Here is a 25164-nt window from a genome sequence, read left to right on the forward strand (position 1 = left end):
CTATACCAGTAGCCTGGGAGTAGACAGGGCAATAGGAATTAAATCCAACCACATGTGGAGTAGTATGGTGATTTTGAGAGCTTATTCACTTATACATGTTATCTTTAACATTTAGATGTAGATACTGCCAGATAGTCAGAAGAGAAAAGGCTCTATTCAGCTCTGGGCAGTGTGTTTGGGCTTGGCTCTTCCTACTTGTGCTTCTTTTGCAGGACTCATTGAAGCCAGCCTTCACTGTCACCAACCTCCCAGGGACGACGTCCACCATCCAGACAGCACCCACGACATCCACATCCATGCAGGTCAGCAGCGGACCCTCGTTCCCTATTACTAACTACTTAGCACCAGTCTCTGCCAGTGTGAGCCCCAGTACAGTCACCAGTGCCAACGGAACAGTACTGAAAACCACTGGAACCAGCGCAGTGGCCTCTGGAGGACTCATGCAGATACCTACCGGCTTTACCCTCATGTCAGGTCAGTTTCTCTTTTGCCAGTTGAAGCATTTTTGCAATAGCTGCTGATTCTTCTGCAATTACACTGATCATGCTCGGCCTTCACCCTTTTTTGACTTGTGAGAGGCTGGAATGGAAATGCCAAAACTGTATTCTCTTAAATACGATGGTTTCATGAAGGAATATGGCTGAGGCCAGAATAATAGCTGGTCAAGGGATAGGTTCTACCAGGAGAACAGGAAGTTTTAGGGAAATGGTAGTGTTGCTGTCTCTGCTGCCAGCCTCCTTGTTCCTTTGAGGAAATGGAAAGGTCCCACTTTGACATTTCTGATTGTGAGAATTGTAGGGTTTGGAACTGGGACATGGAGCTTGGTCAGTGCCTTCCCTCCTCTTCCTCCCATGAAAGATGAATGGCAGCCTCCCTCAACTGGATATTCCGTCTTCCAGAATTCCACTCAGAATTCTGGAACTCATAGTTCACAGCTCAATTGAAGGCACAAGGTTGGAGAAGGCTGCATATGATGATAATCTGGGAGGAGAGAGATTAACAAGAATCCAAGAAGGAATGAAGGAGATTTTAAAAACACCTGGCCCTGATAAAAAAGACTTTTTTTCTCCCTCCTTCCAGCAGGTGCTCCACTCCCTCCTGGGACCCCTACCATTCCTCTCACTCAGTTACAGCCGCACTCGCTGGCCCTCTCCAACCAGCAGGGCCAGGCGGCGGTCGTAGGCATACCTGGACAGCTACAGCAGGCACAACAGACAGTCTTCCGATTTCCATCTACAGCCGGAGGGCAGATTGTGTCTCTGACAGGTCAGCTGCACTCACATTGCTGCTTGCACATGGAAGGTTGGTGGGAATGCACGTTTTCAGGGCAGCTGGTTGACCTGTCTGGGGTTGAGTTGTCTTGTGTTTTGGGGAAGCCCTCCTAAGAGCAGTGATAGAAAGTTGGGAAAAGTTAGCTTCTAAATCCAAATGGAGGTGTGCTGAAGCAGGAGGGGAAGGTGCAAATGCTGTTGCTTTGTCAGCTGAATGTGAGTGATAATTTATTTTAGGAGGAATAAAGACAGATATGACTAATAACTGGTAATATATCCCCCAAAATAGAAGCCAATTCTTTCAGCTGTCTGAAAGGTAGTCCTAAGAACTTGCCACTTAGCTGAGACTGATCCTTCTAAATCTGCAATCTCAGGACCATGCCTGCCATCTTCATTTTTTAAACATCTAACCATTTTCCTTCCTCTTTTGTTTGTCCAATACTGCTTTTTAAAATGATTGTCTATTTTATTGCCCAGTTAACAGACATCCACCTGTTCGCTCGCTCTCTTTTTTACTTGTTTAAAAGTCTGCCCTTATTTGGTGATTTGTAGTCTTGAAGTATTGCTTAAATTTGTATTTTTTTTCCTGCTATTATAAGAAATAGTTCTTGATCTTTGGTTTTTCATAATTCAAATTGTGATGACAAGAGAAGACACTCAACTTTCAAAGCCTGCAGGCATGGCTTAAGCACTCAAACCCTTGACTGAAGACAGTGCCTTGTAAAGGAGAAGCCTAGATTGAAGAATTAAGACCCTGTGTAGCAAACACTTTTGAATGTGGAGACTTTTTTTCCTTCTGGAGATGAAGGAATATTTTAGGGCAAATATATTTATTTACTGCAACTATAACTGTCCTCTCTGGGACAGCTGATACAAGGTTATTAACATGAGGTGTTTTCTTCTCTGAAGCCACGTAATAATGTTCTTCTGGGATGTTAGTCTGTTTAGGAGAATAATTCCTTTAAAATTTAAAATTGCTGCTCTTGTGGTGCAGAGGTTCTGGAGAACTGGTAGCAGAAATTTTGAGTAGTTTGCAGAACTGGAAAATACCACCTCTGACTGGCCCTTCCCCCATCTCTTCTCTGCCTCCCGAGTCTCAGCTGATCAGCTGGGTCTTCTTTTGTTGCCATGCACAGGAGAGCGGAGCTGGAAAGCAGGATAGTGGGGTTGGGAGGGAATGGGATTTTGCAGTAACCTTCCTCCAGGAGTGGGAAGGGAATGGAGATTTTACAGTATCCTTCCCCTTCCATGCCCACCAAGCCACACCACACCTACCAAGCCACGCCCACAGAACCGGTAGTAAAAATTGTTTGAATCCCACCACTGTTGTGGTGATATTCTGTGGGGTACATTTTTGCTTTGGGGAGTGATGTTTTGGGGCAGTGCAGGATGACAAAGCAATATTGGTTGTGACAGAAGTTTCTATTTCTCCTGAGTTGTCACTGGTAAAGTTAAATAAGGTGCATGCTTACTAGGAGGGAAGAGAAGGAGAGAAAGAGAGAGAGAGACCACTCACTTACAAGTGATGTAGTGGAAAGTAACTAATCTCTTTCATAAGTGCTTTTTAAATTAATTTTAGTATTAACTTTATTTTTAATTTCCCCCATTTTGCATTTATTCTCTGATGTAGCCCATGCTTTGTGGAACATTCTCCCCTTCAGGATTACAATGGGCCAAACCCCTTGGTTTTTTATAAGGCTTTAAAAACTTGCCTGTGTGCGAAGGCTTGGGGCTCATAATGTGTTAGGGACCCATTCCTTGGTTTTACAGTTAATTGGTTGTGGGTTAACCAAAATAGTTGTTTAACTCTCTTGGCTGCTGTATGTATTTATTCTTTGGATTGTTTGTATTTTTTTTAATTGTTTTACAGTTTTATAATTGTAAGTTGCCCAGACATTAGGCTGAGATGGGCAGCTATACAAATTAAATAAATAATTAAATAAATACTTTTAATTGCTATTTCTTGTCCTAATTATGTAGTTGAACAGACCAGAGATATGGAGGGTTAAAAATCAAGTAATGAAATATCGGTACTGAACTCCATAATCACTTTTCCAGCTCTATGTTCCACTCAGTGGCAATGGTGGGCTCTAGAGACAGCAGATTGCAGGTTCTCCCTATAGCTAAAAGTATCAGTGCACAATTTTATTTGCACACTCTAGAATAACAGATAGGGGAAGGACAATTAATGAATGCAGGAAGAACAGCAATCAGCAATAGCAGAAAGGTAGCCTGAGATTTGGAGGCAGTGGTCTCACAAGATTCAGAAGGCAGGATAGGCCAGCTGGGGCATGAGTTAGGCCTTTGGGATTTCCCATTCCTTACATGCAGAACATTTTTAACCTGCCAAGTACTCAAATTAATATTCCAGAGGCCTTGGTAATGCCTTTTCCCCTGCTGCATGTCAGGCCTAGCAGAAAGTGCTTTTCATTTTAGTTCTGATTTCTGATAGAGCAAAAGAGTTTGATCGGTTTTTCTGCTGTGATCAGAGTAAGTCTGAAATACATAGTTAATGTCCCTGCTGATATGGTTATTGTTAATATCTGGTTTATTTCTTTAAATTATTTTATGGTTTACATGCTAAAAGTAATATGATATTAGTACAAGTAGTCCTTAATATACAACTATAATAAGGTCTGTCCATTACGGTTTTTTGCCATAATGGCTGTAAAACAGGTTGGTCATGTGACCAACCTAGTTTTATGGTCGTTTTTTTTGTAGTAATTGTTAAGTAAAGTGGCAGCCCTGAAGAGTTTTACCAAAAAACCAGAAGTGCCACTTTTCTGCAAAACCACCACAAAATTGTGGAACATCTTGCCCTCAGAGGTGAGGAAAGCCCCCAGTCTTTTGGCCTTCCGCAATGGGGTCAAAACGTGGGTATGTAGCTTTGCATGGGGGACACAAGGACCCAACCAGTCCTTGGACTAGTTGGCCCCGTGAAAATTTCCCCCCACTCACACCCCTATATTAACAGCTTCTTGGTCACCATTTAGGAACTCTCCCTCATTTGCAATTTTATAATGTTGTTTTACATTTTAAAAACATTAATTTTGGATTATTTGGTTTTAATGTTTTATTGATTAAGTAAATTGGGTTGGTCAATTAACCCTTAACAAAGGGATTACTTCCCTTGCCCCAAGTAGGTGAACATATCTAAATTCCTGTTGACAGGAATGAGCTGCATGTAGTTTTGGTGAAATAACTTCATTAGGTAGATAATTGACTAATTTGCTCCTGTTTTGGTTCTTCTTATGCTTTCTTTACATTCATATTCCTTTATTTTTGTTAAACAGAAATGGCTTCTAACAACTACTGAAATAGCAAATATTCTTTTTCTTAACATTTCCTTTCATTCTATATTAGTTTGCCATCTTTTGAACAGAAGATAGCAAGCTTGGGGCTAGCAACAGCTTATACTAGTCTCTAAATCTTACCTCATTTAGTTTTTAAACTACAGCTTTATCGGATTCCTTATGGCTTTGTATCTTGTATGAAACCAGCCACTATGGTTTGGAAATTAAGGGCTTGGCATTTATGGTATGAAGTCAACATACAATGGTTGTTCAATAAGGTAAACAAAACTCACTGTGCAAAAACCCTGTTCATTTATTTCATTTCAGTCAGTTGCTCCCATCTTGATCAGGTCCTCCTAATTCTCATCACCTGCTTTTTGTAGAGTGATAGAGGTTGTCTGGGGTTCTGAAACACCAGCCAAGATAGCAAGACCTTTTCTGATCTTGCTACATGATATCTGCCTTAGCCAGGTCATGCTACAATCAGAGGAGTCCCCCATGGCAAGACTCTCCCCTTAAACACTAACATAGAAGGAGAGACAGATGTATTGATTTGGGTCATTTAATCCAAATCCCAGGTAAAGAATCTATCATAAGTAACTAATTAACTTCAATCCTAAAAACATGCTTTGCAGTTCCGAAATACGTTTTGCAACGGCATAATCACTCATTTGTGCTCACTAGCCAATTTAACGATAATGGCACTCAGATAATGGCCATATTCTATGACTACACCCATTCCATTCCAAAAAGGAAATGAAACATCCTTCCCAGTTTGCTACTATTTTCATCTGACATACATTACCAAACTGTTTGGCCCCAAATCACATGCAGAACACAAGCCAATTTTGATATAATTGTCTGCAGGGAGACCTGCTGGCAGGGAAGGAACATCTTGGGATGACATTTCCATACTGTGTAAACTGCAATCTTTATGTTAAAAATGCAATAAATTAAACAAAGCATGGATTGATTACTCGTTACTTGTGGCTAGAAGAAGGCAACATGTATTTTGCATGAACATGTTAATAATACACAGAAATTCAAAACTGGTAACTGGTCCTGGGTCTAACATAGCTGTGTAAGGCAGGGTTTGGGGAGAGGGCCTGAAAAAGAAAGGCCTAGTAGCCCTTTCACACTAAAGACTGCCAGAGGGGCTATAAGTTTCTCTCAAGTTTCAGAACTTTATCAGGGAAGCACAATAAATATCTATGCCAGCATGCCATTTATCATACTACAGGTAGTCCTTGACTTGTAACAATTCATGTAGTGACTATTCAAAGGTAAAATTGCACTGAAAAAAGTGACTTATGACTGTTTTTCACACTTACGACCTTCGGAGCATCCCCATGATCATGTGATCTAGATTCAGATGCTTAGCAACTGGTTAATACTTATGGCGTTGCTGTGCCCCAAGGACATATTTCACCTTTTGCAACCTTTTCATGAACAAAGTCAATGGGGAAGAGCCAGCTTCACTGGCAGGAGAGGTCATAAAATGGGGCAAATCTCACTTAACAAATGTCTCACTTAACAGCAGAAATGTTGGGCTCAATTGTGGTCGTAAGTCCAGGACTACCTTAAGCACTTTGAGTCGTCCCCTATCTCCTTTGCTACCACACTTGCTACTTTGCCTTTGAATGAAAGATGAAGTTCTGATAAGACTTCCAACATATGATTTCAAATTTTAAGAAAACCAAGTTGTTTATGAGAGTTAGAAAACATCAATTAGAAACATGAACCAAAAGTTCATGCTACTGATTGTGCAAACACGGTTGCAACGGCCTTCCTGCTACCTCTTCCCCCAAATCTCTTCCTTTCCTAAGTTTCATATACTGACAGTTTTCCACAGAGGTGTCTTTACAGATTTTCTACGTGATTAGAAAATAGGAATTGAAAGCAGGCAATACTTTTTGAGTGCTCTCCATAGCCTGGGAGCATCTCAAGAGAAGTCTTCTCCTGAAGATTGTAATGTTCCTAGACACAATTTGCAGCATCCACAGCCACTGCAATCAGTAATGGAGTATGTCACAGATGATCCATCTGTAATCTAATCCAGCTAAGTGCAGGATCTACACAAATACAGCTAAATGCTTCCTACAGAATAAACACTTTATGATATGACTTGTTTTATGAATGAAAATACTTTACTATGGGAAGGTTTCACGTCAGGTAAAGCAAACACCTCCCCCACACTCCCATTGAAGTTGACTCCTGGTTTTCTTGTCAATAATATGAAAGTCGTTTCCCGCTGCTCTTTCTGGATTTATTTTTTATATCTAAACCTTATATACATCTGGGTATTTCATGGTAGCCCAAGTACTATAACAGATCTCATCCTATTTAACTCTTTCAAGATCAGACAAGGTTGGCCAAGTGCTGCCACCTTGTGTGATTTTCTCCTAATTATTACCAGAATTTAATTTGCTACAATTTTCATTTTGGGGGTTTCCCTTTGGAAAAAATAAAGCAGTGCAATGATGCTTGGGTTGCCATGAAACTAGAATTTTTGGATGACCTATTTTCTGTTCAGTTCTGCTGCAGGATGTAGTGACCCTACATTGTTCTGCCACAACCTGAGATTGAAGTTCTGATAAAAGACATAAAAATTTCTCCTGATACCAGATTTAAGAGATTAGAAAAGAAGTTCAGTTATATTAGCCTACCCTGGGAGGCTGTAACATTACTTCTGTGGTAGTTTGAATTAGGAAAAGAAAACTACTGAGTCAGTAATATGTTCAACGGAGCGTAATGAATCAGATTGGGAGGTCTAGAGAAAACCCAAGGGAAGAACTGGTGGGTGGAGCTAAACAGAATAATGGTGTGTGAAATTTAGGGCCTAGGAATACATTTTATGTAGGTGATTGGAACAAACTCACTCTTAAGAATTTGTCTATCTGTCTCTCTATGGGGGTGTAACTTTGGATTAACCTGGCAACAATTTAAAGCAACCACCCTGTTAGATTAGATCATTCTCACTTTGTTCTGGTGTAATAATTTTTTGTGAACTTAAATGGATATTCATACCTGATTAACCCTTAGATTGAGCACCTTTATATATAGGTAGGACAGAATGAGAACATCATTTTACGACACACATGGGCAACTTAAAGCCCTAGGACTAAATTCAGGGCCAGAGGCATCTCCAGGAGAGGCGAAGAAGTCAAGATAGTGGCCATATGATTGAAACCCTGCCACACAGGTAAAAAGAGGGAGATGCTTTGATCATGCAGTCTCAGTTGCTATCTTAACTTTTAGAATGTTCCAGCTTCTGAAGCATCTTTTTTTATACTAAAAGAATAAAGATTTTTTATTGAGCATTGTAAGTTGCATTCAGTAGCCTTCAAATACATCACACCACAATCAATCCACAACAGTCAAACCCAATAGTAGTTCATTCTTGCACAATCCATGAGTTGGGCAGAACTCCCTTCAACTTACATTAAGATACCTACTTAGCTCTTGAAGGCAGGGAATGGGGAATTACACCTCATTTCTGATCACTAATGTGTGATGAAGAGCATCAGGAAAATCATATGAAAAAGAATATAAAGAAATGATTCTGATTCTGAAGTACATTAAGCTTGGAAACACTAACAAAAACATTAAAATGATATAGGCATATTTGCTTATACTAAATTCTTGATGGGAAAGTTATCAAGAACAAGCCATTTGTTTCCTGCTACAGGGGTATTTCTTGAAGATCAAAGCTTTTTTGTGTTTTTCCACAGAATTTCATATTTGCTAATATGAAGTCATAAAACAGCTACAGAGAACAATAATGCATACAGCAATGAGTACACCAGGGTAACATTGATATTCAAAACGGCTAGCTATTTTTTTTTGTTTTAGAATAAATGCAACAGAGGTCAATAATCACACAATTTTAAGGTTAGAGCAAGATCAGTCAATGACTAAACATAGTTAACATCTTTTATAGGACTATTACTGATTATTAGCTTTTTTGTTTTGCAAATGGGCACAGAACTTGTAAAAATGAAAGAAAGAAGACAAGAACATGCATAATATTAACTATACACTTTAAAATTATGAACCATGCAGAAGTTTAGCTCAAATAGTAGTACTAATGGTCTATGTCTGATTCAAAAGCCTCATAGTTCATTGATCATGGATACATGGTATTAGTCACAAAAATTATCAGAACACATTGTGTTCCTTTTGAAAAGGTCATTTGCATATTCTATGATTTTCAAATTAAATCCATTTTAACTTGCTTGTAAAGTATTATGATGTATATTTAAAATCAGAAGAACTCCAATATTATCTATATTTTTTTTTGATAGTTTGCACATTTTAAACATTAAAAGAAACCACATCAACGGTGATGAAATTTAAGAAAAGGACTGTGGTTGTGCCTTTCCCCCCCATAATCATGAAATCAAAGCCTTAAGGAAAGCCTTGTGACATAGTGCAAAATCAAATATAATGGCATATATATGGTGCCAAGTACTAAAAAATATATTTTAAACTATATATACTGAAAGACTGCCAAAATTTGTTTTTCTTTTCCTTTTTAATATATTTCAAGAAACAAAAACTACAAGCTTTTGTCATAACCAGTTTAAACTTTGTGTACACATCATTTTAAGTGCGGGAGTCAAATGCTCTTCATTCTCTTTCATTTTAATTGTATTGTAGCATTTTGACTACAACTGGTTAAAACTAAAAATGTTCTTTAAATCTCTGACATCCAAGAGGGATCCGAATTTCCAAGTCCTCATTTTTCTCTTACGGAAAGGAAAAAATGCACGTAACTGTAGGCTCTCTTTCTTTCCAGATATTCCTAATCCTGACCCTTCCAACATCCTTTATCCTCTATAAAAAATAAATTTACTCTTCTTTTTTTAAGACACGTAGCCTCAAGAGTATAGTCTTAATTGCATTTAGTGCATTTAAGTGAGGATTTGTATTGCACATTTTTGAGTCATTACTCAAGGCACTTTCAGACTGGTTGATTGGTTTGTACTATTGTTCACAGTTGCTAAAGTGGGTGACACATTTTGAACTACACCTGTAGGGTAACCCTTCAGCCTTAATGTAGTTTTATTTTTAAATAAAAGGACAAAGTACTTTCTCAACCCAGACAAAAAGGGAAAACTCTGCCTACTTTCTGTCATCATACTGCATTTTGTATCTGGTTACTAAAACTCATGTCTCTTCTCTCTCCTGTTCTTTGTGCTTGATTCCAAGCATTTCTACAAAATATAATGTCACCAAATTATTCCATTGTCTATTATAGGGATAGACAGAAACCAACTTTACATCATGTGCTTTTTAAATCTTTTCTGCATAAATCAAGGCGATTGGCAGCAATGAAATATATAATTGTAGATTATTTTTTAAAATATATTCTAATTTACAATCACATAAAATAGTTCTAATTTAATGCAATTTCTGCAGTTGATTATCTCACCTAAATTCTACAAAGGGTAGAATTGTTTTTACTAACCACTAGAAGAAAATAAAAGATAAAGTCAGTGTGAGAGTCAGTTTGATAGAAATATTAGGCTGGGGGAGAATGTAGGGGGATTTTACACTCACTTTACCCAGTCTTTTTAGAACAGAGGTGTCAAAGTGGTGGGTCATGGGCCGGATGCGTCATGCGCATGTCATGTCCACCCCAGCTCTGCAAAAGGGAAAAATGTTATGACACATCATGTGACGCTGCGAGTTTGACCCCGTGTTTTAGAATGTGCATGTTGATTCTTATGTCGTTGCTTGTATTTTTATAATGTTACATACACATATGGAAAGATACACAGAATTGTTTTGAACCTGGGATCTGTTCTCTACACAAGACCCAAAACTAGATAAAGAGAACTATAATTTCCCTTTCCAAGGAACTGATAACCCTAGATATTTTAGAGGGGGTGAGTTTTAAACTCACTCACTGGATTCCAGCCCACTGCACCATTTTGTCAAAACAATTGAAATTGATTTTAAGCAGGGGTCTTCAAACTTGACAGCTTTAAGACTTGTGAACTTCAACTCCCAGAATTCTTCCTCCAGTCCTGTTAGCTCAGGAATTCTGGGAGTTGAAGTCCCCAAGTCTTAAACTTGCCAAGTTTGAAGACCCTTGATTTAAAGGGTCTCAGTAAATAAAATATTTTTTTATCTGATTCTTGTAAAGAAAATAAATTTGGTGTTGTTTTAGTCTTTTGGGAAGGTAATTCAGAGATGGGGTAAGAACAAAATAAAGCATCAAAAACTTTTGTGCTTCATATAGTAAACTAATCCTAAATCTAGGTTAACAAAACACAGTTGCTGAAATCACATAATATATTATGCTTAAAGAAATACATCATATTAATGTTTAATGTGATGATCTATTTATACAACATGCTAAGACAATGGCTGGGTTCCCACAATTCATCAAAAACAATTCAGACCATTTTTTAGCCTAGCTTTCTGTGTGATGCCAACCAAACAACAGAGAAATTTAGAGTGGTTTGGAGAATTATCTTTCTTGTTATCCTCTTCTTGACATAGAATAAATACCCTTTAGGGCCACCAAAGCTATCTTAGGCATAACTTCTAAATATAAATGTGGTTGAAATGGATCCAGGTTATTGGTGATAGCCACTGAGAAACCGCTTGCTTGAGTAAAGTTCTGACTATTTGGCATAGTTGTGAGGATTGAAAAGTATATATTTTATGAATAGCTGTATCGTAGCCTATTTCAGGTTGCAGCAAAAATGGTAAGTGGCACCAAAAGCACCAAAAGTGGAAGTTGCACATTGTGCTTAACTGTAACATGTATGGATATTTCAAGTTTGGGTATTTATATAAACCCAGCCATTATTCAATAAATCATGGTTAATATAATCATTTTCATTTCTGAGTATGAGCCTGCTCAAACTGACCTTTGGCATCTGCCAAATTATTTCATTCATTACAGTTAGTGTTTTCATTACTTTCATGCACTAGAAGTCAGCAGACTGCAAATCAGCATTGACTCCTGGCAATCCCCTTCACAGATCTGTGCAGTTTTCTTGGCAAGGTTTTTCAGAAGTGATTTGCCACTGCCTCCATCCTAGGCTTAGAGATGGGATTGACCTAAAGTCCCCCAGATGGCTTTGTGTCCGTGAAACTTGTGGTCTCCCAGTTTCTAGCCCACTGCTTTAACCGCTAATACCGTACTGATTGTCCTGATAGCCCAGGAGAAAACAAACTGGTACTTTATAGATTTTGGATTTTTTGCTCTCCATGAGCCCTTGTCACTGTAGCCGGTGATTATGGATTATGGGAGATGTGGTTAAATAAATGAAGAATTCTCAGATTGCCTATTGCTGGTATTAGCTTCTGTTCATGGTAGATCAGTTCATGTGGGTAGTAATGAAATACAATTAACAAAATTCTAGAAGGTTCTTCTGGAAAATGCAAGCTGCATCTTTTCACTAAGGATTATTATGGGTCATATGAAGTGAGCATCCATTAAATCTACTAAATTTGTTCTGTATAAGTTTTTTTTCTCCTCAAGATGCTTTTTAATTTCCAAATCTAGTTCTGTTCTGGGATTTCCTGGTAGTTTCTATCATGGTAGCAGATCAACTGAGCTTACCTAGCTTATCCAGATCATTGCAAGTTAACCAGGTGCTGCTGTCAGGTTGGGACACTATTTTTGCACAAGATGCCAGAAATTGAATAAAGTTAGTTTAAAAGTTAACTTAGACCTTTATACGGTTTTATGATATGCCTTGTGTGATTTGCTGATATTTATGTACTGCAGGAAATACCCAGTTGACAGCCCTATTCATATTTGCCAGATCCTTTTTCTGAAAGGGAAAAAGAATAAGAGAGCAAAAGAGTCCTAAAGACCCTCATCTTTCTGTGAGCATGGTATATTTGTCTTAAAGGCTGTTTTATAGTTTGATAATATTAGATAATGGAAAGGCTACAGTGGATTGAAGATTTGGACTAAAATAGGTAAATAGGTAAAGACAAAGGAAATGTTGTAGCCAGTGATGTAGACACTTAAACCTGGAAATTTAGATTTGCATGTCCTGTCTACTGTGCTTGCTGGGAAAGAGAAACCCATGGTGGCGGCAGCTAACCAAATGCTTTACTAGGAGGCCCCTTACACTTGGTCTTATACTTTTCTCCTTCAGTGTACATTATTTTGGATGCTGGTAAACAAAAAAATCCCTTTGGATAGGCTGGGGGGGATGTATAAATATTATTTTAGCTATATTTGTGCTCTAAATGGATTAGAAAAGAATAAGAAAGCATACTGATGCAAAAAAGAGGGTCTGTTATCATATTTCAGTTTTGACTTATTCCTGTGTAATACTGCTTCCTCGCACAAAATATAATTAATATAGTGTCAGCATATGAATACATTCTCTCTACATGTAAACATACACAGAGACAAACACAAGGTTACATACATACATTATAGAATTAATAATACAAATAAATTCATGGACATAATTACTCATTGCAGCCCAATGGATCCTTTCTGTTCATGGGTACTACAGCTTTTGGATTCTGAATTGCTCAAGAGCAAGATATGATAGCTTTCTTTATACAATACTTATTTGGTGGTTTTTCCCCAAATCTGGTTGAATCCTTTTGGAACAGTTCTTTTGTTACCTAGTGCTTGCCAGAAGTCTTCTGACTAAAATATTCACCCAAGAAAGTCTTAGCCATATTTGCTTGAATCTGAAAGTTATAGTTAATGGTAGTTATAGGTCCAATATTTCTAAACGGCATCAGGTTGGAGAAATGTAATTTCCCAATATTTAGAACCTGCCCATCTCCCTCACAGATTCCCCTCTCTTTGGGGGAGTTATTTTTATTTATTAGGTATTTCCCACCTTTTGTTCAGGAGCTTAAGGAAATATTAATAGTGTTCCCTCTACCCATTTTGCCCTATGGCAACAACCCAATGAGGTAAGTCTGGCTAAATGAGAATGTCTATCCCAAAATCATCTGGTGAACTTCCATGCTGAAGGCTGCCAGTCCAACTTCTTAAGCATTATGTCACACTGCTGTGTTTCTTAAATTTTTAAAAGTCCCTCTGTGAGGGAGATGGGCAGTTTCTAAATGTGATTGATAGATAAACAAACAAACTTCTTTCATTGTATCTAATGTTTGCATGGAATTACTGTTAAAACTGCTTTTTCTTTCTTGTGATGATTTGAAGATTAGTTTCCATATTTCTTGGAAATGTTTTACATTGCTGACTTATTAGATACTGCATGATCCTAAATAACAAAAGTCATCACTTCTTGTACAGTGCTTTATTTCAAATACAAAAAAAAAGTCCTACAACTCATCCTATTTACATTGTCTTACTTAAATTCCTCCCTCATTGGCTTCTAACTTCTAACAGTGCTGTTAGAAGGCAAAATCATTTGAATAATTTCTTAAAAATATCTTTGAAAAAACTGCTGTAACAAAGCGGAGGGGATTGCATGTTGCTGTAATAGTTTGGAAAAAGCATCTACCTTGTCAACTAAAGTCAAAGGGTTCAAGCAACAGCAGATGCTAAGAGCAGCTTGTCTTGCTTCCCAGGTGGTGCAGTGGCTCAACAGGTTCCTGTGCAAGCCATCCAGGTGCATCAGGGCCCCCAGCAAACGTCTCCTACGAGCGACAGCAGCACTGACATCACACAGACCTCTTCCAGTGGGACAGGTAGGCAACTAACCACCCCTAACACTTTCTCTGCAGCTACAGATCAGGAGTTCTTCAGGGTTGTCCACCAGAACTCAACATCAAGAAGCTCAATGCAGGTAGACCTTGGATTATGAAATTCAACTGGGACTTGAATTTCCATCACTAAGCAATACAGTTATAAAGAGTGATGTGACAACATTGCTTAGTAATAGCAACCCTGGTTGCTTGTTGTAACCCCAGGACTATGTGGCTCATTAAGCAAGGATCTCACATGACTGCATTACTTAGTGACCCTGCAGTCATAACCTCAGGATATTGCATGTCATTAAGCAAAGACCTCATGTGACCTCTGACATGGGAAGAAGTGGGAGTCCCAGGCAAGCAGGCCAGTAGGTAAGAGGTCAAACAACTACTGTGGGTAAGCACTATGGAGGGTGGCCATAGAGAGCCTGGGTGGGCATGTGAAAAAATGGCAGGAGTGGGAAACACTTGTGGAGCGACTTTGGAGACTCCTGCTGGTTTCCTCATTGACTTTGCTTGGGAGAACCCAGCAGGGAAGGTCACACATGGCAATCACTTGATCACAGAACACTGTGAGTATTGTAATTGTGAATTGGTTGCCAAGCTCCCAAATTGTGATCACGGGGGATGCTGCAACAACTGCAGGTTAGAGGTCAGTTATAAGTCCTTCTCATTCAGTGCCATTGTTACTTTGAATTGTTGCCATGTAGTCAGAACCGGAGGACTACATGTAACAGTGGTGTAATTTTCTGCTGACTTTTTGCAGAAAATTTTAGACAAAATGAGCAAAGCCTCCAGGAGATTAAGCACATATATCTGAGTTTTAAAAAACTTCCTATGCCATCCCCACATTGTCACAAAGTAAAATGAGTTGGATCAAAACTGCCCTGGTTTCAATCACATTTATTCAGTTCCCATGTATGTTTAAGACAATACGTCATCAGTGTTTCCTAATTCCTTAAGAAGGAGGACCAGACTTCCTGTCTTTTGCGGCAAAAGATCTGTAATCAGTGAGTCAAAATTTCAAGATAGCAGATAACTCCTAATATGGTTTGATGATGGAATCTAGAAAATGAAGGACTCTCCTTTGCTTGAGGCTGAACCAGATTATCTTGGTTATCGTAGTTGATGCATCTCTTCCAATTTTATAATAAGAAGCTGTTTTCTCCCTGCTCCTGCTATGGGAAAGTAGGGGTATTCTGCAGAATATGCTATTTAATCTTAGTGTTCTTACAATAATAGGAATTTATTCTACACTTATTCTTGTCTTGGGTCAACGTTTATTATTATCCACGAGGTTAGGATTTTTTAGGTCAGCAGTACCTTGACTAATTAGTAGTGATAAGTCAGCAAAAAAAATAATAATAGCAAATGAGATACAACTTTGGTGCCATCTAGTGAAACTAGTAAATTCCAAAAATATTTCTCTTTTTTGAATGAAAATTATTTTGCAAGGGTGAATAAACCAAAGTCTATTTTGTGTCAAACTTGATTCCTGTGGACTTTATAGATATATGTGTAGTTTTCATACCAACAACACAGAAGTGATTCGTTGTCTTCCAGGATGACATTTGGGTATTGATGTTTTAATTTTTCAGTGTAATCTATTGTCCTGAGGCTTCTAGTGGTTTCTTAACCAGATATAACCAAGATCAGACAATCCCAATTGCGTGGTGATGTTCCTATATGATTAGCTTTTCATAATCTGGTGCAGATCAGAAAGACTATTTGATTTTCCCCCCCAAACTATTTTATTATACAAAATTAAAGTTCTGTTCCTTACTTCTAATCTTAATTGGTAGTGCTATTTTTTCTACATTAATTATTTTTTTAAAGTTGTTCTTATTTCCCAGGTCCTCAGTTCTTTTTGCCAGTTTCAGTCCCTTTGCATGTAAAATCTGCTTTTACTCTTCTACTACAGATTTGTGAATGGGGCTTTTCTTTCCCCATCAGCACTCTCTCTCTCTCTCTCTCTTCCTCTCTCTCTCAAGGTTCGTTATTTGTGTTGGAAGTTTCTTTCCCCCTTCTCTGCTGTCTTCCTGATTTGACTTCTGGTCTATTTTATGGGACAAACTCTCCAATTAAGGAGAGGGTAGGACTGTTCTAACCCTGCTTCCCGAGGAGCATCAAAGCTCTGGATCCCTTGTTGTATATTTTATACATTGATATTAAGGTTTTTAGAAACAATTTTCTATCCGTGTCCAAAAATAATATGTTTTTTAAAAAATAATTTTTGGTTCCACTGAAAAATAGCTTTATCCCCACCATTCCCCCTCAATAAAGGAAAAGAGATCTGGGAATATGAAAGAGCAGCCTGATTTTCAGCCATACATTACATCTTTTCAGAAACACTGAACAACTGTAGAATCTGTATTATGTCATGTATCAAGAAGCCTTTGGACAATTTTGTCTCCTGGCAGTAGGATTCAGACTGTGGCAAATGTACATGACAAATTTTTACTGGCTCAGAGATCCTCTAGATTAGGTTTTACCTTGTGACTGTGCACACACACCTGATGGAAGCATGAAGAGGTCTTGCTTCTACAGGTGAGACAGCAAAGGGAAGCCAATGTAGCTTGCAGCTATTTCAATTGTGTCTTTTCTTTTCTTTTGCCAGTGACCCTGCCAGCTACAATCATGACTTCATCTGTGCCAACCACTGTGGGAGGCCATATGATGTACCCCAGTTCCCATGCAGTGATGTATGCGCCTACATCGGGCCTCACGGATGGTGGGCTTGCAGTTCTCAATGCCTTCTCCCAGGCCCCATCAGCAATGCAGGTTTCACATGGGCAAGTCCAGGATCAGGGTAAGACTGGATCCAGATAAGTTAGATGATTGAGCAACCTACATTGCTTACTGCCCATCTGATTTCTCTTTCTCTACCTATACATATATAGAACATAAAGCAGCATTTGGTTCTCAACCAGCAGAGCGTTTCCAGTTCAACATGGATACCTTAACTGTATCTGTCAGAAACTCTTTAAGCAATCCATAATTTTTCCTTAGCTGGCACAATAGCCACATGAACTCAGGAAAATAGATGTTAGAGATGTATTGCCTCTCCAATAGCTTTGTCTTTCGGCTCAAAAGAATATTTTACTGAGCCTAGAAACAGACCTTGCTCCAATGGTGGTATTTGACCGGTTCTGCCTGGTTCTGGAGAGCCGGCAGGTGCGATGAGCAGCAGAGACCAAACCTTTCTCTAGGCTGCTCTAATGGCTCTGCTGTCGGGCCCACCCGCCTACCCGGGCTTCCATACTCATATTTATCCGCTGAATTTGAAGCGCAGCTGCTTTGCGCGGCCCAGGATAGCGCCATGCGGCAGCTGCTGAAGTGACCGGGATCGTGCAGGCTTGCAGGAGGCAAATTAGAACACCTCTGCGCCTGTGCAAATGCCTCTGCGCCTGTGCAAAGTGCATGTTTAACACGTGCACACAGCGCACCCACCAAGCCACGCCCACCGAACTGGTGGCAACAATATTTGAATCCCACCACTGCCTTGCTCTCTTCTCTATTTGAGGAACAAATTTGCTAAAATGTGACAATCAAAAGTATAAACAAGGAAGGAAATCAAGAAAGAGGATCCTTTTCAGTTGGCCTCTTTAAAGTTTAATACAGATGAATAAGGGATGTGATCTGAGAGAGGAGTAGCTCTGAGTTTTATGCAACAATTCAGGATAAGCATTTGATTGAGGCTTTCTTATCCTATTTATGGCGGTCACAATGGCTTCCTGTCCCAATTTTTCTAAAAACCACAACTCTTGAATCCCCAAAAGGAGATGCTGATTATTGCATAGGCTGCTGGGATATACATTATAAAGGAGGGAGATAAAAAAAATGATTTCCAAATCACTTCAGAGTCTATTCTCTTAGTGAGGTTTTTATATGAAAGGGGAGGATCACATAGCATATTAATGCATGAATTATTTAAATTTCGTATATTGAATTAATTCCAATCAGCTAGATCCAATATATCAACACTAGAAATCTTGCTTTACAAACCACAGTGGCTGGGTTCAGATAACACATTAAACCTTTTTTTTTTTTTAAAGCCAAGCATATTATTGTATAGTACAAGTAAATTCTGTTTATCTATACACTATGTTTTTTTGTTCTGTAAAAACATAGCTTGCTTTGTGAGTTATTTGGTTTTGATAGCAGTAGTTCATTTTTTAAATTTATGCCTGCATAATCTAGAGTGATTGAGGCTAATTTTGGAGGATGACTAGTGTACATCTGTCATTTTCTCTGGCAGGTGGAGTCCCTCAGGTATTCCTGACAGCTCCGTCAGGAACAGTTCAGATCCCAGTCTCAGCTGTTCAGCTTCACCAGGTAGGTACAAAACAACCTTGTATTTTTCTTTTCAACCTTTACCCTGAGACTGCAGTCATTTTACTGAAAATGAGATATACTTGCTGGAGTCATAAGTATGGTATAAAAAACTACTTGTAATTATGCTTGTAATTATTTTGCAGCGTCTGATTTTTTTCCCCTTAGTTGTTCAAGACATGAGGATTTCAAGCTTCATGTTCCATTCACAGAAATATTGCGAGCAGATGTTCATTTAAAACAGGGGTCTCCAAACTTGGCAACTTTAAGACTTGTGGACTTCAACTCCCAGAATTCTCCAGCCAACTACTGGCTGGAGAATTCTGGGAGTTGAAGTCCACAAGTCTTAAAGTTGCCAAGTTTGGAGACCTCTCATTTAAAACATGTGACTGCTAGCAGAAGCCTCTCAGTTTATTAACAGTAGCTCCAGTTAAATATATACTGAATCTCTGAGCTTGCGTGGCATGTGCTGCTCATTGAATATATATATATAAACATGGCTTTTTCGCATCGGTGTCATTTTGTGTGTCACTGACTTTTATTACTTGTGATATGCACAGTGAGGTTTCATATGCTTTGAAATACTAAAAGGTAGTTTTGAAATGTTAAGTGAAGAAAGTAAGCTGGGATTACACCTTTGGGAGACCCAGGAGCAGAAGAATATTTGGTGTTTGCTCATAAGAGGCTGTTCCTTTCATCGGTTCTTTTCTCTCTGCAGATGGCTGTCATTGGTCAGCAGAGCAGCAGCACTGCCAACCTGACAGAGCTGCAGGTGGTCAACTTGGAGGCATCACATAGTTCCAAGAGTGACTGAGCAACTTTGGGAGGGACCTGGTGAGGGGAAGGGAAGATGTGTGTACCCAGCACCCCAACATGAACCAGCAGATGCCACCGCCTCCACCTCCAGCTTTATGCTGCATCTGGCCCTGGATCTACGGCACTCCTCAAGCTGCACAAGGATCTTGGCAGTCCCTATTTTTGTATGGACTCCATCACTTATTTATTGTTGCCTTTTACACGTTTTCTCCTCACACTTTACACACTGACACCCCCACCCACAAAAGCACCCACAGAAGTACATAGATGCATATTAAAAGTGGCTGCAAGGCCAGCAGCAGGAAGCTGAGCCTGGGCTGTAGGGGGACTTTGTTACACTGCATTTACTGTTCTTTTTGTTTGTTGTTTTGTTTTCCTTCTTGTTCCAGCCAAAGAAACTTTCTCTCATGAGTGGGAGAATTTGCTCTGCCATGTATAAATCTTTCCCTCTGTTTTCATTGCCCGGGGAGGGAACTTTTCTCCCTCTTTGCCTTGCTGCTTCTGATACATAAGAATGTCCTTGAATGTCCTTAGTTTGTAACCTCTAGGCAGAGCAATTGAGGCTGTGGGAAGAAGCTGCAGTCCAGAAGGCTGCAAAGCCATTCTGAAAAAAGGTCGTCTCTTTTCAGGCATAGCCCTGATATCCTTACACACACACACACACACAAACACACACAGAGCTGGGACAGTCACCACTTTCTCCTCCCCCATTCCAGTTCAGGTCACTTCCTGGCTGCAGCTTTGTGCCTTCAAGCAATCCATGATGCATTGTGGGTTGGCTTGCCTTTATTTTTGGCTGGCAAAGAGAGGATTCTTCCTGTTGGCATTCCAGCTGGAGCAACTAAGCATCTTGGATTTCCTTTTACCCCTAAGGTAAAAAATTACCCTGGGAATTTTTTGTTGTTGCATAGGAACTGACTGGGAGCAGCGTTCTGCCCATTTAGTCTGGCTGTATACACATCTTACAGTCCAAACAAGAATTTTTCACCCACCTCCCTTTTTTCTTGGAAACACACTCAGCCACTCATAAGCCCAGTAGCAGACTTCATTTTGTATAATGCTGGAGTTTTGCTGTTTTTTTGGTTTTTTTTCCTGAGAAGGAAGAGCTAGAGTCATGTTATAATTATTATTATTATTTTAATTTTGGAAGGAATAAAGCAGCCTTCCCCACTGGTGCCCTCCAAGATGTGTTGGGTTCCAAACTCCATATCCACTAGCTTTTGGCAATGCTGGGAATTGTCGACTAAAAGATTGGAAAAGGTTGATGAAGGCTAGTGCTAAGGAATGAAGTTGGAAACAAATAAGGGTCGTTTAAGAAAAAAGTATTTAAACGTAACTCAACAGGCTTTCCCAAGGCAATTGCATCCACGAATGAACTATAACCAGGCTTGGATACAATAATGTAACATAGCCTATGACATTTGTTTGATTCTCAGATTGCCCTGGAAATGAGATGGTATGTTGTGTCACAATCACAAAGCATGTTTGGCCTGCACCTGCAAGACCTTCAGTCTGGGGGGTGGGTAGATGGGGTGGGGCAAGCTTAACCATAGAGCATTTGTGATAAAGGTTCTTCCCATTTCTTTATGAAACCACTGCTGTGTCCACGTTCTTTAGAAAACATTTTTTTTTAATGATGCTTGAAACAGGAGGTTCTGGAATGAACAAATACTGTAAGACATTTAAAAGGGGAAGCTGCAGGATTGCTAGTCTGTAATGGAGAATGGAAAGAGATGCAAAATAGAGAGAAAGGGCTGAGTTATTGGATCATTTGTTTGCACACAATCATGCATTTCATTCAGCCCAGAACAGGTCAGTGGTTCTTATAACCCCTTGAGCCCCCCCACCCTGTCCCCCAAAAGGGCCAGCTTTGGATTAAGGAGGCTGCAGACTTTTAGAGAAAGAAAGCAGCTATTGTAACTCCTTTCTTTCTTTTTTTAATTAAAAGACAAAAGAAGCCTTGAAAAAAAAAATACTTTATTTTTCTAAGTGTTAAACTCAGTATTTATGTAATTCTTAAAGGAATTAAAGTCTGGCTCCTGTACAGTTTTCATGGGGTTTGTAATGGGGGGGGGGGCATGGGGAAGGGATGGAAAAAAGGAGGAGAAAGGGGCCTTTTAAATTTGTATTGTAATACTCTGAAATTGTTTCCATGAACATTAGCGTTTAAACATGTCTCTGTCTCTAGCACTTGAATCATGCTTTGGTGAAAAGGTTGCACCAGTGGGGAGGAGAGGGCTATACTAGGTGTGCAAAAAGTACTACCTGGCAGCCACATGCAACTGCATCAGCATTCCCTTTGTAGTGCCAGAGTCACACTCAGAATAGATGGAACCAACGTGTGGGTCCATTTGTCTGGTCTTGGGGCAAAGTGGAGCTCTTTATCCCTATGTATGCTTAGGGCATCCATTTGCCACCTTAAAAAACTTGCATTGCTTTCTAAAACGTGCCATGCCCCTTCCACTTGGGGATGCAGAGATCAATATGCCACACAAATCCTAGGATGGCCATCAAGCCAAACTGATGGCCAGCAAGCCAAACTTTCGTTTGCATCTTCAGCTCACATGGCCACATTTATGAAAATGTGCCCAAGCTCCATCAAATCTGATTCAAAGAGAAAGTTAGGGTAACTTGTTTAAAACCTTCCCTAATGGGTTACATTTAATTTTTTTTCATTTTTGTGTTAAATGTCAGAAAACATTGAAAAGTATAGTTCCCCAACTAGTTGCAGTTTGAAAGGAAGTGGTTTATTAAGGTTTTTTTGCTTTAAATGTATATTACAACCAATCTGAATTTAGTGCTACTTCTCCAGCACTAACTTCAGTTGTGAAGCTTCCAAGACTGGTACAAAATTATCCCTTTATTTTAACCCTCATTCCTTTTTTAGTTAAGATGCAGATTTTTAAACATCTTCATTAGATCAGTGACATGAGAAAGAAAGGCAGTCAAGGCAGCTGAATGATTACTCTTTGCCTTCTAGCCCAAAACAGATATACCTTATGGCAAAAAATTGCTTGGTTAACTGTCTTCTTTCATTGCCAGCAATAATGGAAAAAAATGATTTATATTCAGTGATGTCTATCCACCGATGAAAACTTTTGGCAGCAGAATAAATCTTCAACAACCCCTGTTTTCCCCCCCAATTCTGATGTGGAGTATTGAAGGATTTGCTACGCAAATGGAACTTTATCTATACCGTGATGGCTGTGTTTCTCTATGGAGAATTTTTTCCTTCAAGAAGGAATTTCTCAGCTGTTACTAGGAAGTTGGTTGGGATAAAGGCACACCTGCAAAACAGTAATTTTTGAATCATGTTGCTAATTCAAAAAAATCCCCTGCTTAAATAGAGAGGAGGCTAAAATTAAGAATTATCTATTTTTTATGATACTGTACTAATTTTCTGATTGGGGATTCCACACTTGATACTCATCCTTCCCCTCAAGGAAGTTCTTCCTCCTACAAAAAAAAGCACCTGCAGGTTAAAACGCTAATGTTGCATGTGATTAAAGTGTTGAATTGTAAGAACACTTATCAGGGATGAAATGGCATTTATTGTGTGGTGACATTTTTAGTTCACTTTACCGATTGTTTTTGGATTTTGTGTGTGTGTGTGTGTGCACGTGCGTGCGCATGTATGCGCGTGTGTATGTGTGTGTGTGAGTGGCTGTGTGTGTGGTTTGTTAATTTCCAGGGTTGTGTTTCTGGAAGGATGTGACAGTAATCGCAGTACTATGTACAGAGCTTTCTTTTGTATTAAAAAAAATAATCTTTCAATAAATGTATCATTTTGTGCACAAACCTTTGTGTCTTAAGTATGCTTCTTTGACCAATAACTGCCATGAGTTCTCTGGGAGTGTGCCAATGGAGAAATATGATAAATAAAGCCTGGAAACAAGTAACCTCTTGCAATGATCTGTGATGTAACAGCATGCTAATAAGAAAAATGTTTTCATAGTAGAGGACAAGGAGATTGGTTGAGATCTAGGAGGTGGATTCTGCCTGGCTCATACTTAAAGTAGTGTGAGATGAGAATCCGTAGGTAATAGGTAAAGTTCCCACATTAAGTTTATTTCTGATCACTGCACGAATGTATCTGTGCTGTTTCCTTGGCAAGAATGTAGAAGTGGTTCACAATTACCCCAGTTTGCTTTTCAATCTCCAGCTTCTGAGGCGCAATGGTTAAGAGTGCAGTACTGCAGGCTATTCTGCTGCCTGCTGGCTGCCTGCAATTTGGCAGTTCAAATCCCTCCAGGCTCAAGGTTGACTCAGCCTTCCATCCTTCCAAGGTGGGTAAAATGAGGACCCAGATTGTTGGGGACAACTTGCTGATTCTAAACTGCTTAGAGAGGACTGTAAAGCACTATAAAGCAGTATATAAGTCTAAGTACTATTGCTATTCTACAATCTTGGGGTCAGCTGTTCAAGACAAATCAAGGCACAAAATTGATACCATAAGAATTCTGTGATTCAACAGAATTTTGAAAGGCTTATAGCATCTCTTCTGCCGCCTCTTAAAGCAAAAAAGAATCAAGGCAGCATTATTCCTGAGTTTATTTTGCACTGCCTCTTCCTTTCCAGATCTTTTGATAGCTTTGCATTTCCTCAAGTTTAGCTATGTGTTCTTCCACTCCCTAATTAGATTTATTCTCTTCTTCTGCACATAAAAATGACATAGCAAAGTTGCTATGGGAACCAACTATAGACTTGCTCCCCCACCTACTCCTGTTTGCTTGACAGCCTCCTCCCACTCTGCCTTATTCCAGGTCACTAAAGAAAACTTGCCACACAGATAGAGTTGGAAAATCTCTTTCCCCCCTCTCCCCCTCCCCCACCACACGTCATTTATAGTAGTGGCAGATTACAGGGAAGGACTGAATGGAAAAAATTCAGAGGAAACCAATGTACAAGATATGGAGTGTGGACATCTGTTGTACTTTCCCATGACCTTTTAGATTCAGGGTAGTGAATAAGATATTCAAAACATCTGTAGAATACATTCTACTTCATATTCTTTTCTCCTGTTCATCAGGATGTGGGGAGAATAGAAAGGGACAGTTTTGGAATGCAAGGGGCATGGGGGCTTCTCATGAGCAAGCAGTGCCTGATGGAAGAAGACCAGGCGAATCCACAGAAGCTTGCAATGACAAATTAAAGGCCACTAACTTAATTTACAGGTAACAAAAGAAGTCAAAAACTGGAGTCCAGCTTTTATAGATGGATGGGTTGAAAATAAAGAATTAGTGGAAAGCCACACCAAATATCCCCTGCCCTGCAATTTTGATACACTTGCTTATATGTGTCTGTGGCCTACTTGCATGCAGATTTTGGCAAATATAACTGTTCCTGTAAGATAAATGCCTGTCTCTTTGTATGAAGTCCAAGTTACAAAGAACAAAAGCTGGGGTCCCAAAAAGCAAAATACAGGGGTAATAGCCAAAAGCTGCCTAAAAGGAGACATGCCTGTGGAGGAATGTACAGTTGTTACACCCAAATTCTGCAACAGCCAATAGTTAGCTCAATTGTTCTGGTAAGAGATACAGCATGTCAAATACTGTTCTATATTTGGTTCACCTGCTCCATTTGCCCAAGTATTACTGGACATGAAATACCAGTAGTATAAAATATAGTATATATACAGTATATAGCAGCATTTAGAAAGTCTGGTAAAAATTTCTCGCTGTCCTATATATGCCAAAGAGAAAGAAAAGCAGGTTTATCTTGTTCCTTTTTACTGTCTCTTCCTTCCCCCTTTTAATCTAATTATTCTTGAATTCCTTCTTCAAGGTTATCTC

The 25164-nt window shown here is 39.2% G+C and overlaps 1 protein-coding gene across 3 annotated transcripts in view; it reads left to right on the plus strand.

Annotated features, from left to right (window-relative positions):
- Positions 1-23170, plus strand: part of SRF (serum response factor) — a 70312-nt gene extending 47142 nt beyond the window's left edge. The window contains exons 3-8 of one of the 3 annotated variants that reach the window (XM_026695875.2): positions 213-474; positions 1081-1266; positions 14102-14221; positions 16842-17033; positions 18483-18559; positions 19275-23170. In XM_026695875.2, coding sequence (XP_026551660.1) covers positions 213-474; positions 1081-1266; positions 14102-14221; positions 16842-17033; positions 18483-18559; positions 19275-19370 — 933 coding nt within the window. In that variant the 3' untranslated portion in view covers positions 19371-23170. The remainder of the gene's footprint in view (positions 1-212; positions 475-1080; positions 1267-14101; positions 14222-16841; positions 17034-18482; positions 18560-19274) is intronic. The other 2 variants (XM_087932081.1, XM_026695876.2) reach the window with 2 other exon arrangements.
- The last annotated feature ends 1994 nt before the right edge of the window (positions 23171-25164 follow it).

The sequence above is a fragment of the Pseudonaja textilis genome, chromosome 1 (genome assembly GCF_049901715.1).
Source record: "Pseudonaja textilis isolate UNSWEBS1 chromosome 1, rPseTex1.2, whole genome shotgun sequence".
In the NCBI taxonomy this organism is placed as follows: Eukaryota; Metazoa; Chordata; class Lepidosauria; order Squamata; family Elapidae; genus Pseudonaja; species Pseudonaja textilis.